The following is a 17,855-nucleotide window of genomic DNA, read 5'->3' on the forward strand; positions in this document are numbered from 1 at the left end:
GTAAGAACATATAAGAAGGTCCCAGTTGACCTTGTCTCCTTCCCGTGGACTTTTGCAGACACTCTCTATTCACTCTGATACAGTCTTTCAGTATTTAAGGATATTATGGATGACAGTGACTGCCATCCACCCTGTCCCAACCTCCTCCAAAATATCAGACTCCTTAGATAACATGCTCTGTATTTTTTCAGATTCTACTCTTCATCAAAACTTCCATAGTTGCCTGATTTTACTGAGTATTCTTGTCTCAATCTAGTAAACTGAGTTATGCTATGGCACAAATTATTGTGAACTGTCTAATACCTCAACTCACCTGAGAAAATTGCATCTATCAAAGAAAATAGAAAGGCAATAGTTTCTTCCTTAAAGGGATAATTAGAGGAAGGAGAGAGTCAGTCAGTCTGGTAGGAAAGCAAAGGTCTTCCTGGTATTACTTGTTCAGTCCTACTGCTCAGTCAACTGCTTCACCATCTACCAATGATGCTGTCTGGGTACACAGAGGCTAAGAAGGCAATGAGTTCTGCCTGCATGTACTTACAGGTCACCGTGAATGAGTCCATAGATCTGTGGCATGCTCAGATGATAGATTCCTCTCAAAATCACTATGAGGAGAATCACCACAAAAGCTGGAAGGCCCCAACTCAGAAGGAAAAACAGCAGATATCGCCGCTCTGTATGTTCATCATTCATCACCAGCACATACCAGAAATTCACAGACTAAGGAAGGAAACAGAACATAAAATGAACAAGTTCTGATCTAATGGCACAGGACACAAACTCACCTGGCTTGGACAAAGAGTTATTGACTAACAAAGGGCTAGCTAGCATTACTTAATAATTATTTTTGGTTTGATTTTTCTTCATTAGTTCACATTTTCATTCCCTCATCCACCCAAGAAATTCAGGATACCTGCAAATCTTGAAACACTGAAAAATATTTATTGTACTTTTTATTTTCCTTAGTTTGCTTTGATTTATTCTCAGCTATAATCATCTGTGATTGTTCCGTGCATGTGTCTTTGAAGAAACATACAAACCTACTTCCCATGTGAACAACTTCATAATAATGAAGTGAATATAGCCCTTTGTTCCAGACTTTTTGACAATCTTAAAAAGGATTTTATTTATATATTTTAGGAAGTGTGCAGGAACACATGGAGGGAAGGGCACAGGGAGAGGGAGATAATCTCAAGCTGACTCCCCAATGAGCAAGAGCCCTACATCAGGCTGGATCTCACAACTCTGAGATCATGACCTGAGCCAAAATCAAGAGTCGGACACTAAGTGACTGAGTCAGCCAGGCTCCCCTGACAATTTTTCTTAAGGCCTTATCATATGACAGGGCTAGACTCTTTTCCAGGGAATGAGCATATAATTGTGAAGATAGCCCCATGTCAGTTCTCAGCAGGAGACATAGATGAGTAAACAGAAAATGACTCCACAGAGAAAAAAGTACTGCAATGAGGTAGGTTTTGCACGTGTTTTTATTTTTCAGTTTATATATTCTTTTTTTTCATTCATTTACCTGACTTAAATTTCAGGGACCAGTCCAAGTACAGGGGATATAGCAGGGAAAGAGGGGGGGAGTTTTTATTTACTTTTTTGTATGTTAGTTTCCAAACAAGTGGGAAAGAGGCCATTAAGGAAAATATCTATTTTATATTTATATCATGTTATATTGATTATTTCTTATTAAGATAAAAATATAAAAAAGATAAGTATTTAGAGAGTCATGGGACTAAGGGACACATTAGATAAACAGGGCAGGACAATGAAATGTTCTTATTGGTCCCAAATACCACACTTAGCTCCTAAACCTAAGCCAAATCTGGAACTTCTACATTTTGCCTTCTTCTGTTCTTTTGCCATTAGAGCACTTACGTTTAATTATCATTTAGTACAGAAACAACACTAAATGTCATATGTATTTCACACAATATGTCTTCACTAGATAAATCCCTTCTCAGGGTCACACAGTGGAAAAAGTGTGAGTAGAGATAAATTACATATATCTGCATACATACATATACATGTAATTATATGTACATCAGAGGGACAATCAGTAGCAAGTAGCAACAGTCCCATAGCTTTAGTTTCCTCAGGTATACAATGAGGTTACTATAAAGATTAAATGCAGTATAATGTATAAAGTGCTGAGCACATAGTCACCTTTGGAAAAATGTTGCCACCTCCCTTAAATCCTATCATCCTATTGGGATGTTAGACAGTGTAAAAAACAAAAGATAAATAGTTTAAGACCAAAAGTAAGCTGTGATACAATGGAAACTCTTTCTGTGTGGTAAATAAGCATGCCTAATGTTCACAGGAAGGCTTTTAGGCACTGTTTACGGAGGCTTCCGAGTAAGCCTCTATCTGGACCATATCAGCCTTGAGGGATTAATATTTATTGGGCTAAACCAGGAAAAAATAAAAATGTTTGGTTACTTAGATATTTCTGTCTCTGAATTTTGTTTCCTGTCAGCACTCCATATCTTTATGTACATCTGTATATCTGTAATTATGAAGCATGTTTTGAGTTGTTGCTTATGTAAATTTGTTCTAACTTCTTTTTCAAATCATCCAGTCCAATAGGGTTTTCCCCCTTCTTTCCATAATTACTACAGGGACACACACCCAACTAAGTGGGATCATATCAAGTGTCTGACACTGAGATCAAACTGCCTGAATGAAAATTCAGGCAAAGGAAGCATGATTAACCCATCTCCAAAATAAAAGGACTAATTATTTATTTTATTTTATTTATTTATTTTTTGAAGGTTTCATGTATTCATTCATAAGAGAGAGAGAGAGAGAGAGAGAGAGGCAGACACAGGTAGAGGGAGAAGCAGGCCCCATGCAGGAAGCCTGTAATTATTTATTTTAAATAGATGTTTGTGTGTATCCATGTAAGACAGTAACTCAGGGGTGTAGCTGGTGGAAGAATCAGAAAGGAGGGCATAGTAAATGACTGCTAAGTTGATTCATCATGATAGAGATAGGGATATTTCCAAAATGTCTGCTTTTACGAAGATGGACATTAGAATCACCCAACCTTTCAGCAACTGGCCTTTACCAGAGAATCAGATAAGACTGAGAGAAGTACAACTGTTTGTTAGATTTGTACACGCACGGTTTTCTTCTCCAAAGGGCTCAAGGCACAGTATTGATGAACAGTCATTTAAGCAAAACAAGCTTCTATAGTCACAAGCTCTTGTTGACTTAAAAAAAAAAAATCCCTTTTCTTCCCAAAAGAATCCAACCACTGAGGTGTAGTCTAAGGACAATATTTCCCATTGTATTTTTTTTCTTTTTGCTATGGAATCAGAATACTATGTAATTAAAGAATGTTTAATTATTTTTGAAATACTATATGGCCCAAATGTAAGAATCCTTTTGACTAGCTGACTTCAAGTTTTACTTGAATTTTAAGATATTTAATGTAGTATGGTAGGTACCTTTTGGGATATGTCTAGGTCATGAGTTGTCCTTCTCGGAACCCTATCTCATCCCACCCCAACATATGCACAGTGGGTTCATGACTCTGCTCCTCATCCATAGTTGATTTGGTCTGGGGTAAAAGTTTATCCCATCCTGGGCCAATCATGAATTCCTTGAAATTCTGTGACAGTCTAAACTGGTCAACTGAAAAAAGAGGACATATGAACTTTAGTGGTGGGACGGGCAAAAGCACAGTGGAGAGAAAGTGTGTTTTTAGAGAAGAACAGAAAAAGTTCTTATGGTTCTTGGGTTCAGTAAGTTCCCTTATATGCTTATTATTCATTTTATGATTTAAATGTTTGCTTAAATTAGCTTAATTTAGATTTTCTTTGTTGTTAAAGAAATTGACTGGTGTATATATTATTATTCAAAAGCAGTGGAATTAAAACCCTTAGTTACTACCATTCTCTAGACAGAGAAACCAATGGAGCGCTATTTCTTTTCCTTGTAATCATGGTTCCTTTTTGTAATCTAAGAGTATTTAAAGACCATTATGTTTGCATAATAATTTTATGTTGACAGGCACATAGCATATGTGATCTGTGTGTCTTGGTGTCTGTGTGATTATCCAGTATTGGAGATAATGAAATTTTGAGAACTCAATACAAGTTAGAGGGTGTCACTCTTGACCAAACATGATTCAAGTGAACTGAGCATGGCTTACTATTCCCTGCCCATATGAATTTTTTTCCTGCTAATGACTGACTGTGAACTGAAAATGTTAATAGTTAGGTCTCTATTTACATTTCTCTCTAAGCTTTAAAAAATTTGTCAGAATCATCTTATGGGCCATACCAAGACATCATCACTTATGTAGTCATGTTACATTTTTAGCCAAAATATTATCCTGAGGTTGCCTGAGTGATTCAGTCAGTTAAACAAGCATCTGACTCTTGATTTCAGCTTAGGTCCTGATTTCGGGGTTGTGGGATCAAGCCCTGTGTTGGGCTCTGTGCTGGGCATGAGCCTGCTTAAGGTTTCCTCTGTCCCTCCCCACTCCACCCTTCTTTCCCTCTCTAAAAAAAAAGTAAATAAATAAATAAATAAATAAATAAATAAATAAATAAATAGTAATAGGTGTAATATATTATATAGTAATATGTGTAATATATATAATATATGTGTATAATCTCCCAACTATATTAATCCAACCTGACTTGACTATACTTCAAACACACAGCATACATGTTCCTAGCATTAATGTAACGAAGGTTGAAGGCAAGCCCTAAAAGTCAAAACTATTTTCAGCTTTAATAACCAAACTAGACACTGCAAAAGAGACAACTGAATAAATGTTTTGCCTTAAAATCAGTGATGTTACCAGTCACCTTTTTAATGTCACTTGTAAACAATGCAGCATTTGAATTACCACCTTATTTCTATTAATGCTCACCAGTGAAGGATGATGTGTTTGAATTTGGACACTTAACACAATTACTGGCATTTTGAGATTATCTAAGCGACTGTAACTTGGGAGAACTTAATTAAAAGTCCATTTTAACAAATTTATTTTATTTTTTTAAAGATTTTAAAAAATTTATTTAGTTGAGAGAGAAAGGGAAAGTGCATGCATGTGAGTACAGAGACGGGCAGGGGCAGAGGGAGAGAAAAAATCTCAAGCATACTCCCTGCTGAGCGCAGAGCCCCAGTCTGTGGGGCTCGATGCCAGGACCCAGAGATCATGATCTGAGCTGAAACCAAGAGTTGGACACCTAACAAACAGAGCCACCCCCCGTGTCCCCCATTTTAACAAACTTAAAGAAAACTACTTAATGATATTTGTGAAAATTTCCTGTCATAAATACAATCTATAGAAATATAGAAAAGGAGAACTTTTAGAGGTACACACACTCAAAAGATAAACTCTCAAATAATGAATACTATAAATAATGATTTAAAAAAATTGAAAAGACATGGTGATTAGTGACTTGATTTAGGCTTTGACATGGTTTTGCATGGGTAAGCTGTATGTTTTTGGCCAATATTATTTGCTTCCTCTGGGTTTCAATTTCTTCCTCTGGTAAAGGGACAGGTTAAACTATTAGTTATTAACAATTTCCTGACTCATAGTTTGTGAGGGAATCATTGTAGAAATTACAATTCCTCAAATAGAAACACTAATTGCATGGGTGCACAGCCTATGATTTTTAGAAGTAATGCAGAGTTTACTGACCATCTGACCACACATACCTTCTCATTCAGAGATGAGGAAACAGATGCAATCAGAGAAAAGTATAGTTTTTTCATATTTTGGTTGGTTATAAAACTGGGGACTGATTACAATTTATTTCCATACAGACTCACACAAATATTGAGAATATTATTCGCATGAGAGCTTTTCTTCCTCTTTTATTTCCCCCAGCACACACTTTGTATTACAGTGAAGATGCCTTTTTTTGATAAAAGTATGGAGATTATCCTTTCTCTTTTTCTCTCCGTTTTTTGCTATCACTAAATGAGAATTTATAAAGGTTTCATCAGAATATAAATGCTCAAACATGACTGTTGACCTGTGGTAGATTTTTGTAGACCTCATAGTACTCAGTAAAATGCTTTGCATATAGTATTTATTGAGATAATGCCAAACAAACGAAGATTTACACAATTTGAGTTAACAATTTTTGTGGATTTTAACAATTTCATAATTTGGTTCAGTTAGAGTTTACTCAGTTATATGCTATCTTGCCAGAAAAGATTTTTAGGAGGCTCAACAATTTTAATTGATTTGATTGCACTCCTAGTGAAGAGGGTCAAAGTTAATTAGTGCAAATTTTAAAATGTTAAATGCAACAGTGTATGAGAGGAAGAATGGAACCAATATTTATTTACTCATTGTGTGATAAATGTAGACCCCATAATAAACTATATTTCATTTATTTGAGACAACTGTTCTCCCAACTTTTATCATAATTTTTTTTTCTTTACACACAGGAAGAAGCTGAGGATGGAAGAAGGGTATTTCTCAAAACTAGTAATTGAAGCTGTTAGAATTTAAACTGATTCTAATTAAGATGCAAATCAACCAAAATACCTAGATACAAATTAGGACAAATACAGATAGGAATAAACTAAACGATTGTGTTTTTCTAAACATATTTACTTGCGTTATTTTTTTTCTTTTTAAAATTTTATTTATTTATTTCAGGGAGCAGGGGGCTTGAGGGAAGCAGAGGGAGAAGCATGCTCCCTGCTGAGGGAGCAGGGCTCCGTCCCAGGACCCCGGCGTCATGACCTGAGCCGAAGGCAGATGCTTAACCGACTGAGCCACCCAGGCGTCCCTACTTACATTCTTATATATACATGTCTATTTATTTTTACAGTAACATTTTCAATAGTAACAGTGGCTACTATTTTCCAATGTCCACATAGGAAAAATGAAGACAGCCTTTTAAATTAATTATCTTCTTTCTTTTTTTTTTTTTTTTGACTTATTTCACTCAGCATAATACCCTCCAGTTCCATCCACATTGAAGCAAATGGTGGGTATTTGTCGTTACTAATGGCTGAGTAATCGGAGAAGGACAAACATTATATGGTCTCATTCATTTGGGGAATATAAATAATAGTGAAAGGGAATAAAGGGGAAAGGAGAAAAAATAAGTGGGAAATATCAGGAAGGGAGACAGAACATGAGAGACTCCTAACTCTGGGAAATGAATGAGGGGTGGTGGTAGGGGAGGAGGGCGGGGGGTGGGGGTGACTGTGTGGTGGGCACTGAGGGGGGCACTTGACGGGATGAGCACTGTGTGTTATTCTGTATATTGGCAAATTGAACACCAATAAAAAATAAATTTATTATTAATAAAAAATAAATTATCATAGGTTATAATTATGCTTTCATATGTTCCATTAACACAAATTCATTAGTTTACTCATATAATATATAATAAATACTAATACAATGTATATTAGTATATTTGTAAAATATAAAAGTGAAATGCTTTTGTTTTTTGTTAGTTAAAAATAGGTTGCAACCCCCCCCCCCCCCCAAATAGGTTGCTTGAACCCTTACATTTTTGGATACTAGTCCTTTAGAACATACATTTTTAAGCTGTGTGGGATAGGATTTGTATCTAGTCTATTATTCAATACTTGGCTATTAATTGTATCACCACGAACCTTGGGCTGATTTACAGTATCAAGTTTAGTCAGAGATCATGGATGCTATTAATTCTGTCATTATCATCCATTCTTAGTCACTCATTTCAGAGAAGTCTAAGAAATGTTACCACATGTCCTTGCTCCAGTTATCCCCTCTCTTTCTTAGCAACTTTTGCATGAGATAAATTACAAGGCTTTCTGAGGACTGGATAATTCAGTATTTCCTGGGTATGTCATTTTTATCTAGGTAATTACCAGTCTGTTGTCCTTAATATCTTTGATGTCACCTTCCGCCCCTTTTCCCCCCACTGCCTACCCAATTAAATCAGTGACAAAGGAAAAACATGGCTAGTTTTAGCATTTCTCTACTTGTTGCTAATCCCTGGCACTAAGTAGCCTTTTTACTAAGGAATAAAATGTGTATTTGCTTATTCATAGTCTGATTTTTACCAAAAAACTAAGACACAAGATGTAAATGGTCAAGTATAATTATAGAATGATTTCTAACTTTATTCTACCATTTAAAAAATATGTTCTTCAAGGAAGCTTTAGTTTCAAAATAAAATATTATACTGTTTCCCTCAGCATGCAATCAACAAACTGCAAGAGCAAGCTGAAGTTCATAATTGAAGCAGATTGCTATAAGATTTGGTGACAGGAAATGATCATAAAATTGGGCCAAATGATTACACAAAAAATTAAGTTTCTGTTTACCTACATTATATACTATACCTCAAATAATTTTCTTGTGATTTATTTCCTTCGTCGATTAACTCATGCTCTAGAAGTCCAACTCATCGTGTATTTCATATAAATGTTAATAGTAAAGGCATAAATTCTAGAGATTTATTCTAAGAATATTCCATAAGTAAATAAATATTCAGGATGCAAGGATGTTCAGGGAAACATTGTTTATAAGAGCAAAAATAACTGGAAGTAACTAGCATTTCATTAATAAGAGACTAGAAAAAAAATAAGAGACTAGAAAAATAAACTATGGAATAACCATATTATAGAGTGGGAAAAAAGTATATCTGTACTTGATAAATGTATATATATAAACTTGTATGTACTATATATAAGTGAATATATATACACACACTATACCTACACATAAGAACATACACATATGTACTTTTTATATATTTATAAACATTTGTATACTTGTGGAATATTTCTGGAAAGATACACAGGAAACCATTAGCAGTGTTTACCCTCGGGAATAGGGCTGAGGGTAAAGCAGAGGGTGGAGAGTGTGTGAAACAGGGAGAAACATGCATTTTTCATTTTATATTTCTCTTCAGTGTCTGATTATGTTTTATACCATTATATATGCTATTTCTAAAATGAAAGCAAGTCAAAATAGAAAAAGGAAATGAAGATAGAACAATAAAAACTAGGAAAATAGAGTAAACATATGACTAAATTCTTCAGTCTTTCTCAAAGTAGCAAGACCTGATGTCTTAAGGAAGTGGGAAATTATTTCAGTAATTTCACAGGATGATTTTACATGATGAGCAAACAGAAGGATAAGTCAAGTTCCATGGCCTCACAGGGAATAGAGTTGTTTGCTTAAAAAAATAAGCAAGATAATTTGTTACTATAGTCCCATTATGCATGGTATACCTTCTCTGTCAGAAAAAGGAGGAGGCCTAAAGACACAGAGTGAAGGTCACAAGCTGCAGATCCCACAATGAGCCACGCATGTACTTTAGTAAGAGTTAGAGGTTATTTATTTAGCTTGCTGGAACGGGATGGCTAGTTGGTGTTTGCCTCACTCTAAGTCTCTCTCCGCTATTATCAAGTAAATTCCCTTTTGGAAAAAAAAAGTGTAAATTAAATTAGAAAAGCAGAGTTTTCAATATGTTTCAAAATCTATGAAATATTAGTCACTCATATTTGCTTAACCAATAATACTGCATAAATATGATAAATATGTATGGAGTGTAGAGTCTGTGCCAGGCACAATTCCAAGCTCTTTTCATGTAAGAATTCATTTTATCTTTCCACAATCCCCAAAGACAGGTACTGTTACTATGAATTCGATTATTCAGATAAGAAAATCTAGACTTAGAAAAGTCACGTAACTTGTTTACCAATAAAATCTTCCATTAGCTAATCTGAAATACAATCCAATTTCATTATAATGTATCAAAAGTATATGACAGAAAAGTAAAAGTTTAAGATAAAGTCACTTAAGCACATTTTTTCTAAGATTGAAGATATAATACAGATCAAAATAAACAGTAATTGTTATGTTAAGCCCAGTGATTAAAAGTTAATGGTTAACTTTTTGTCATAAGCTACACACACACATACATATATTAAATTCTCTCCTATATTGTTAAAAATATGAAGTAGAGGAGCTCCTGAGTGGCTCAGTTGGTTGAGAATTTGCTTTTGGCTCAGGTCATGATCCTGGGGCCTTGGGATCAGGCCCCACATGGGGCTCTCTGCTTCATGGGGGGGCCTGCTCCTCCCTCTCCTCTGCCCCTCCCCACCCACTGGACCTCTCTCTCTCTCACCTCTCTATCAAATAAACAAATAAATCTTTTAAAAAATATGAAGTAGAATCACTAAAATGTTAATATTTTTTTCAAAAAATTTTCGCCCTAATTGACTAGCAGGATTGTATTAACAGGAGCCTAATCTTTTACATAATGTTTTAAAAATGGATTCTAGTTAAAAAAAAAAAAAGGTTTTAGTAGACTATTTTATAAATAGGAAAACACAGGTTGGTAAAGTGACAACTTCTTCCCACAAAATAACTCATTAGATGTATCCTACCTAGAATCACAAGTTATTGAATTTTCCTCTTGTGGTACACCACAAACCATGAAAAATGTGTGGTGTACCATCTGAAATACATTAAACTTCACTGGTACTTTAAATAGTTTTCCTAACCATTAGCCATAAAGAAATCTAATTAGCTTCCTAAATGTTCATCAGCCACAATTTTATTTACTTAAGACTGGAAAAAGAGATATAGAATATACCAGTCTCTATTAAGTTGGATGAAATCTTATATGCGATCCCATCTACTGCTCTCCCAAAGCAGAAAAGCATGTTTGAAAGTTGGTCATTGGGGCAGCCCGGGTGGCTCAGTGGTTTAGTGCTGCCTTCAGCCCAGGGCCTGATCCTGGAGACCTGGGATCGAGTCCCACGTCAGGCTCCCTGCATGGGGCCTGCTCCTCCCTCTGCCTGTGTCTGCTTCTCTCTCTGTCTCTCATGAATAAATACAATCTTTAAAAAAAAAAAAAAAAAAAAAAAAGAAAGTTGGTCATTTCCCCCTGCTTGAATATACTTCATTGACGGGATGCTTTTTGCCTGTAGGAACAGCCTCTTCAATTTTGACAGTTTTACTGGCTATCAAAGTTCTTAATTGAATCAAAATTTGCTTCAAAAAAATTGTTTTGCTTCTCTAATTTTTTACCCATTTATTCCATTCCTCCAAATGGACCTGTAGTCTACTCTTTCCTTCCTGGAGCAGCCCTTCCAGTATTTGTAGACAGCCATCACATCACTCTAAATTCTTTCCAGGTTAGTTATTTCCAGCAACCTCAGAGTTTCTTACAGGACTGTTTCCAACTTCTCATTGGCTGTTTAATGCTCCTGGTGAAACATGATTCATAAAAGTAGTTACAGGGTCCCAAGCTTGTCCTGAACATTTGTAGATTACAGTGTAATCACGATTCCTTCACCTGCTTCCAAGCTGTTATTTTTTTTTAAAATTTTTTATTATTTATTTATGATAGTCATACAGAGAGAGAGAGAGAGAGAGAGAGAGAGGCAGAGACATAGGCAGAGGGAGAAGCAGGCTCCATGCACCAGGAGCCCCACGTGGGATTCGATCCCGGGTCTCCAGGATCGCGCCCTGGGCCAAAGGCAGGCGCCAAACCACTGCGCCACCCAGGGATCCCCCCAAGCTGTTATTAATGTAACCTAGGTCTGTGTTGTTTTTGTAGTTACTGTTTTAAGCAATCTGGTCACACATTAAATTGCTAATAAGTTTGTGTTAAATTAATATTTCAAGTTGTTCATCCTAACCCCTATCCGATTATGTCTCTTTCACTCCAGTTTTCCATCTGTCACAGCACTTTCTCTATATTGATTCTATCTGCATCCCTAACCCAGGTAGCTCACTGTTTCAGCTGTCTTTTCAGCTCCGTATCATCTGTATACCTGATAAGACAGTTTCCTGTGTCTTCATCCGAGTCATTAATCAAAAACTGAGTAAGTCAGGGACATGGACAAAGATCATCCACATAACCCTGGGGACCTCAGTCCAAGTGGATAAATAACAACATGTACAAAGTGCACATAAGAAGTTCAGCATTGATAAACTCTTAAAAAATTTTGCTGAGAGTCTAGCAAATATTTTGATTTCAGAAAATATTAAGTTTTATGTTATATGTTTTAGATTTAACTTTACTTTTTAATTTGGGGGGATTCTGAGAACACCATAAACTTCCCATTATTAGAGCTATCTAAGACCCATGAAGTAACAATTCTATGAAGAAGGAATTATTATCACATGCAGATTAAGAAACAAAGCCTTGGAAGAGTAACTTGATTAAGGTTACAAAGATAGTGGCAAAAGCAGAATTCAAACCCAGATTCAGAGCTCTAATTGTTGCAACTACTTTTATTAACTAAGTAACTCAGTTCAGTTCTGCATACAACTATAATATCGTACCTGGGAAAATATTCCTTGCACGAGTCACTATGGTATTCTCACATGCTTTTGCTATTGCTGTACAGTGAAAACCCCACACCCTTTTATTCAACAAGAAGAAAAGAATATGCAAATGACTGAATGCATCTGTTTACATAAAATAGTTCACAAGCATACTCAAAAACACATATGAAACAACTTCTATCATGTGAAAGATTTCACAATTCTATTATGTAGAAAGCATCACCAAAGGCAGCATTTCATTTAGTTGAGCCATTTAATTGACAAGTTGGATCCAACTTTCATATTTGCTTCTTTATCAAGTAAATCAGCATAGGACAATAAGGAGAATTTGGGATTTTAGTCAGAAAAGGAAGAGTTCAAGTCTCTTCCCAACATTTACTAGTTTCTTGAAGAGTATACTAGAACTCTTCAGCTCTCACCCTGTACTTTCTCTCTTCCAAAGCAGTGGATTTACCTTTCAACTGTAAGTCAACAATTTTCTAAAGTATTTATATAGCCTGGGCCTCCATTCTGAGACTTAGTCCTGTGTATCCCACTTCTCTCACAATTCCCACTGGAGGAACTTCACACTCTGTATGTCCTAAAATTCTCATCCTCCTTCCTGCAATTTCCAGGTGTCATTATTTCAGTTCAAAGCACCACCATCCATTCAGCCACTCACACCAGAAACCTGGGGAACATTTTTGGTTCAACCATATGTATTCTTCTTAACCAATCTCTACATTCTATTGTTATACAAAGTATATTTATTTTATATTTATTTTTATACAAAGTATATTTTGTTTAAATAATACTTTTTATAAATTTATACTTTGTATAAATAATAAATATACTTTATACAAAGTATATTTATTTTATATTTATATGTATAAATATACAAAGTATATTTATTTTTATACAAAATAAAGAAATCTCAAAAGCTATATTATTCCCTTTGCTGCTTTGGCCACTCCCAGCTTCACACCACCTTGTTCTTTTGCATGGAAACAGCTTAGTTCCCATGCCAACTCTTCTGTCACCAATTCACTACAAACAGGGAGATATTTCCAAAATACAAATGTTATCATGTGATTTAATTCTATTACCTCCCCTAGAAAAAAGTTCATATTCCTTATTGGGCTTGTGGGTCCACATCACAAGCCTCATCTCCTACCACTCCCTTATTTCTGCCCCTACTATGTTTCTTCTCATTTCCCCAAATTCACTATACATTCTTTATTTTCTTTAAGATTTATTTTATTAATAAATTATTAACTAATTATTTCATTTATTTGAGAGAGAGAGAGAGAGAGAGGGAGAGAGGGCACAAGAGTGAGCAAGCATGAGCAGAGGGAGAAGGAGAAGTAGACTTCCTGCTGAGCAAGAAGCCGGATGCGGGGCTTGATCCCAGGGCCCTGAGATCATGACGTGAGCCAAAGGCAGATGCCTAACCAACTGAGCCACTCAGGCGTTTCTAATGTTGTTTGGATTATAAAGTTTTCTTTCCCCTGATCTCCTGGGAATGTGGTAATGGATATATGGAATCATTTCCATTTCAGCATAAAGAATAGCAGGTAGGAAGACTCTCCATGCAGAGTCACTGGAAAGTAGAAGGAGTGGGGAGGAGGAAATGAAATACCAACCTGAATGAGCATCCAGCTAAACTGGCAAAGATACAGATAATGTGTGACAGCAGCCACGGCCGAACAGCTTTCATCCGTGAGCTGGGGACTTGCATATGCGGACACCAGAAACGCAACCTGTAAGAAACAAATACCTGTATTTTAAAATCATGTTAAAATTAATCAAGAATATTAAGAAAACAAGCTGTTTTCTTATCAGAACCTAGGATTCAATGACTCAAAGGGAAAATAGTTGATCTGTTGCTCAAACTGCGATGGTGAGCAGTCATTCAAAAAATGGCAATGCATAGATTCTTATATTTATTTTCTCTATTCCACTTATTTGAATATAGTTGATGTAATGTTATATTAGTTTCAAGTGTACAACTTGGTGTTTTGATGAATTTATACCTGCTGTGTTCACCACAAGTGTAGCTACTGTCATCTGTAGATACTCAATAAATACTTGTTGAATAAATGAATAAATAAATGAGGTGAAACACTCTTGGGGGTTCTACCATTTTGTATTTTTTATATGTGCTTACTGTGGTAAGTTTTGTTATGACAAGTGGAGATGGGAAGGGACAATTTGAAGCAATTAGTATACCATAACTTCTTAAGGAATAAACTCCCTTTTTAGGGCCAAGCCTTTTTGATTTTATATTTTACATTTTAATAAGCTATTCCTATGCCTGGAATATACAAATGTTCCATAAATGATTGTTTAAAGAAAGAATGATCGATTCCAAAAAGACAGACTGGTGTTGCAAGAAGAAAACTAGCTGACTTAGGCTTCAAAACCTCACTTCTGAGAAGGAAACACAAATACTTTTAAGTCTGTTTGAATTTTTTAAAAAATAAATAATGTGCTCAAAACCAAATTAGAACAATAGAACTAAGTGCTATTTCTATTCTCAAATGAAATATGCCTCCCCAATTCCTTTGTTCCAAAGGTTGTGTCATTAAATCTCCTTGAAAATGTCTACCCAATGGTGGCCCTATGGTAGTAGCATCACTGTGGTGAATTTGTCAGGATCTGGGTTGAGGCCTTACATGCTCCCAACGTCTCCACTTTGCAGGGCAAGACTCACCGTCACCAGACTACTTAGTCAATTAAAGAAGAAACCAAAACGCTAATTAAAAAATTTACAATGATATATATCTCATGCCATGCTGAAGTGACTTTTCCCTCTTGGAAATTATTTGAGTGCTTACTGTACCAGGTATAAAAGAAAAAAAAACCCTTTTCCCTTTTTTTTTTTTTTTAAGCTATAGACACTAAACTCAGTTTACCCTTATGGGACTAATTTCTTCATCAGTAGTAGGAAGAAGATGAAAAAGATATGTTCTAACACCCTTATCACCCCAGGATTCCAGGATTATTTTTTATTTTTATTTTAAAAATTTATTTATTTATTCATGAGAGACACAGAGAGGCAGAAACATAGGCAGAAGAAAAGGCAGGCACCTCACAGGGATCCCAATATGAGACTCTATCCCCCGACTGGGGATCATGTCCTGAGCTGAAGGCAGACGTTGAACCGCTGAGCCACCCAGGCGTCCCCCAGGATTATTGTTTAAATGAGAAGCATTCTTGACTCAACTTTTTGTTTATTTAGCTCTGGATTTGGAGCATTTTAACACAACAGTATTTTTTTTTTAAAGAGCAGATGGTAGAAATTTATGTCTCACTATTTCCTAATAGTCTGGTACAAATGAGTTCCCTGAAAAAATAAAGTCAACAAATTTGCCTTTCTAGGACATATCATAAGCAGCTTTTCAGTTACTAAAGCTTATTTTGAAAACATGCGTAGATTTTCCTAGATTTTATCTGCTAACTTCTGAATTGTAATATATTATAGATCATAATTTTACTCTTCCTAAATTCCACAAATATTCACTGAGCACTTTCACTAAAACACTAACATTGAATACTAAGCACCAAAATTGCCTTAAAAGCTGTTGGATGCACAAACTGAGAGATTCAGCCAAAAAAAATTTTTTTAAAACTTTTTATATCCTTTCTTTCTTCAAAGTGGGGTCTATTTCTCTAAAGATTTTATATGTGTACCTAAAATAAATTTGAGCCTAATTCATATTCTATAATATGGGTTGTGTCTAAGTTTATTTGATGGTTTTGTTCTAATCAACCTGAACAGTTTGCTATGTAAAACAATGGTGTAATCCAAACCGTAATTGAATATACTTAGTTTTAACCATTCTATGAAACTATTTATAAACGGTATGCTAATTTGAATAATTGTTATTACCTTAAGAAATTCTTTTCTTTGAAAGAAATTAGTACAGGTTATTGTTTAAACTGCATTTACTCTCAGAATAGTTTTGATACCCCAAACTCTCTTCTTAATGTATGACTTCTTCACATTTCATTATGTTTTAATTTCCTTATCTAAGTCGTAAAAATACTAGTTACAAATCTACTTTTGTTAACTATGAACATTCTTCCAGAATGTTCTTTAAATTATGAGAAATACTTCTATCTGTATGGGAGGAGATTAGTCAACAGGAGAAGGCTGACCTGTCACAATGCACACTGCTACAAAAAGGTTGAGCTAAGAATACTTGGGAGAACCAGCAATTACACGTAACTAGGCTTATCTAAAATTAAATTAAATTGGATTGTAATACAAATTAAATGGCAAAGTAAAATAAAATGCCATTTCCTGCATATTTAGCACACATATCTTTAAGGCATATAACCTCAGAAGAAATGAACTTTTACCACGTTCTTTCACTCAAACTCACAGAGATGACCAGAAAAAAGGTTATCTTCACAGTCTATGGATGCATTAAACACCCCATGAACAGGAAAAAGTTTTTTTTTCAGAGGTTCTCAGTCACTCATGTATTGCTTCATTCAGTAAGTAGATGAGTACCTACTACCTACAAAGCATTATGCTGTGTATGTGAGATGGAAAATATGGTGGCATGGCAGCAAGGTGCACATCTTCCCTTATTTTTTTGTATAACCCACATGTTAATGATGTGAAGTCGTTGTTATTACACCAATTTTTTTCAATTCTTTTTTTAAAAAAAGATCTTATTTATTTATTTTAGAAAGAGAGAGAGCATGCACATGCAGGGGAAGGGGCAGAGGAAAAGAAAGAGAGAGAGAGAGAGGGAGAGAGAGAAAAACTCTCAAGCAGACCCTGTGCTGAGCATAGGGCCTGACATAGGGCTCCATCTCACAACTCTGAGATGATGATCTGAGCTGAAATCAAGAGTTGGACACTTAACAGAAAGAGCCACTCAGGTGCCCCTCTCAATCCTTTTTATTCAATGGTTTATAACCCACCACAGGTTCATAATGACAATAGAACTCAATGCCAACAGAAAATATAATACTATTCTTAATTCTATACTTGTACAACATATATATCTCTTAATTAAAGAGAAAAAAATAGCTCCACAGAGAGTATCTGATCTATTTTGTTAGTGACTTATAAAATTCTTTGCTGCTTCTGGTTGATGAGAGCTCTACTGTACTTATGTATTGTTTTCACTTTAAATATAGAGATGTGTCTTTGTTTGCTTGGGCTAAATAATAACCAATAATAAAAATAAATTCTCCTGTAAATATCAATTCTCCGTACCCCTCCCCCTGTTTACTATGGATATTTTAACTCCTACCTATGAAATGCACTTCTCTATACTCTCCACCTCATCCAAAAACTACTCAGTTTTTACAAGACCAGTTCAAATTCCACCCACCTGAGATCATGATAAGCTACTAGACCTTTCTATTTTTTAAAGTGGGAAACCACTTGTTATTGAGCATTTGTAATGAGCCAAATGATGTCCTTTCTAATAGGAGAGTGCCTAGGAGAAGAGCCACACATAAGATGCAATAAAATGTGACAGGTGTTATCACAGGGTATGGAGTAAAATACTAGGGGAATACAGTCAACATTGATTAATTCCGCCTGTGAGAGTCA

At 35.4% G+C, this 17,855-nt stretch overlaps 1 protein-coding gene across 1 annotated transcript in view; it reads right to left on the reverse strand.

Annotated features, from left to right (window-relative positions):
* Positions 1–17,855, reverse strand: part of ADGRV1 (adhesion G protein-coupled receptor V1) — a 529,718-nt gene that overhangs the window by 174,775 nt on the left and 337,088 nt on the right. The window contains exons 84-85 of the mRNA XM_025992909.2: positions 13,921–14,037; positions 539–717 (exon numbers count right to left, since the gene is read on the reverse strand). Coding sequence (XP_025848694.2) covers positions 539–717; positions 13,921–14,037 — 296 coding nt within the window. The remainder of the gene's footprint in view (positions 1–538; positions 718–13,920; positions 14,038–17,855) is intronic.

This window comes from Vulpes vulpes, chromosome 14 (assembly GCF_048418805.1).
Source record: "Vulpes vulpes isolate BD-2025 chromosome 14, VulVul3, whole genome shotgun sequence".
Taxonomy (NCBI): domain Eukaryota; kingdom Metazoa; phylum Chordata; class Mammalia; order Carnivora; family Canidae; genus Vulpes; species Vulpes vulpes.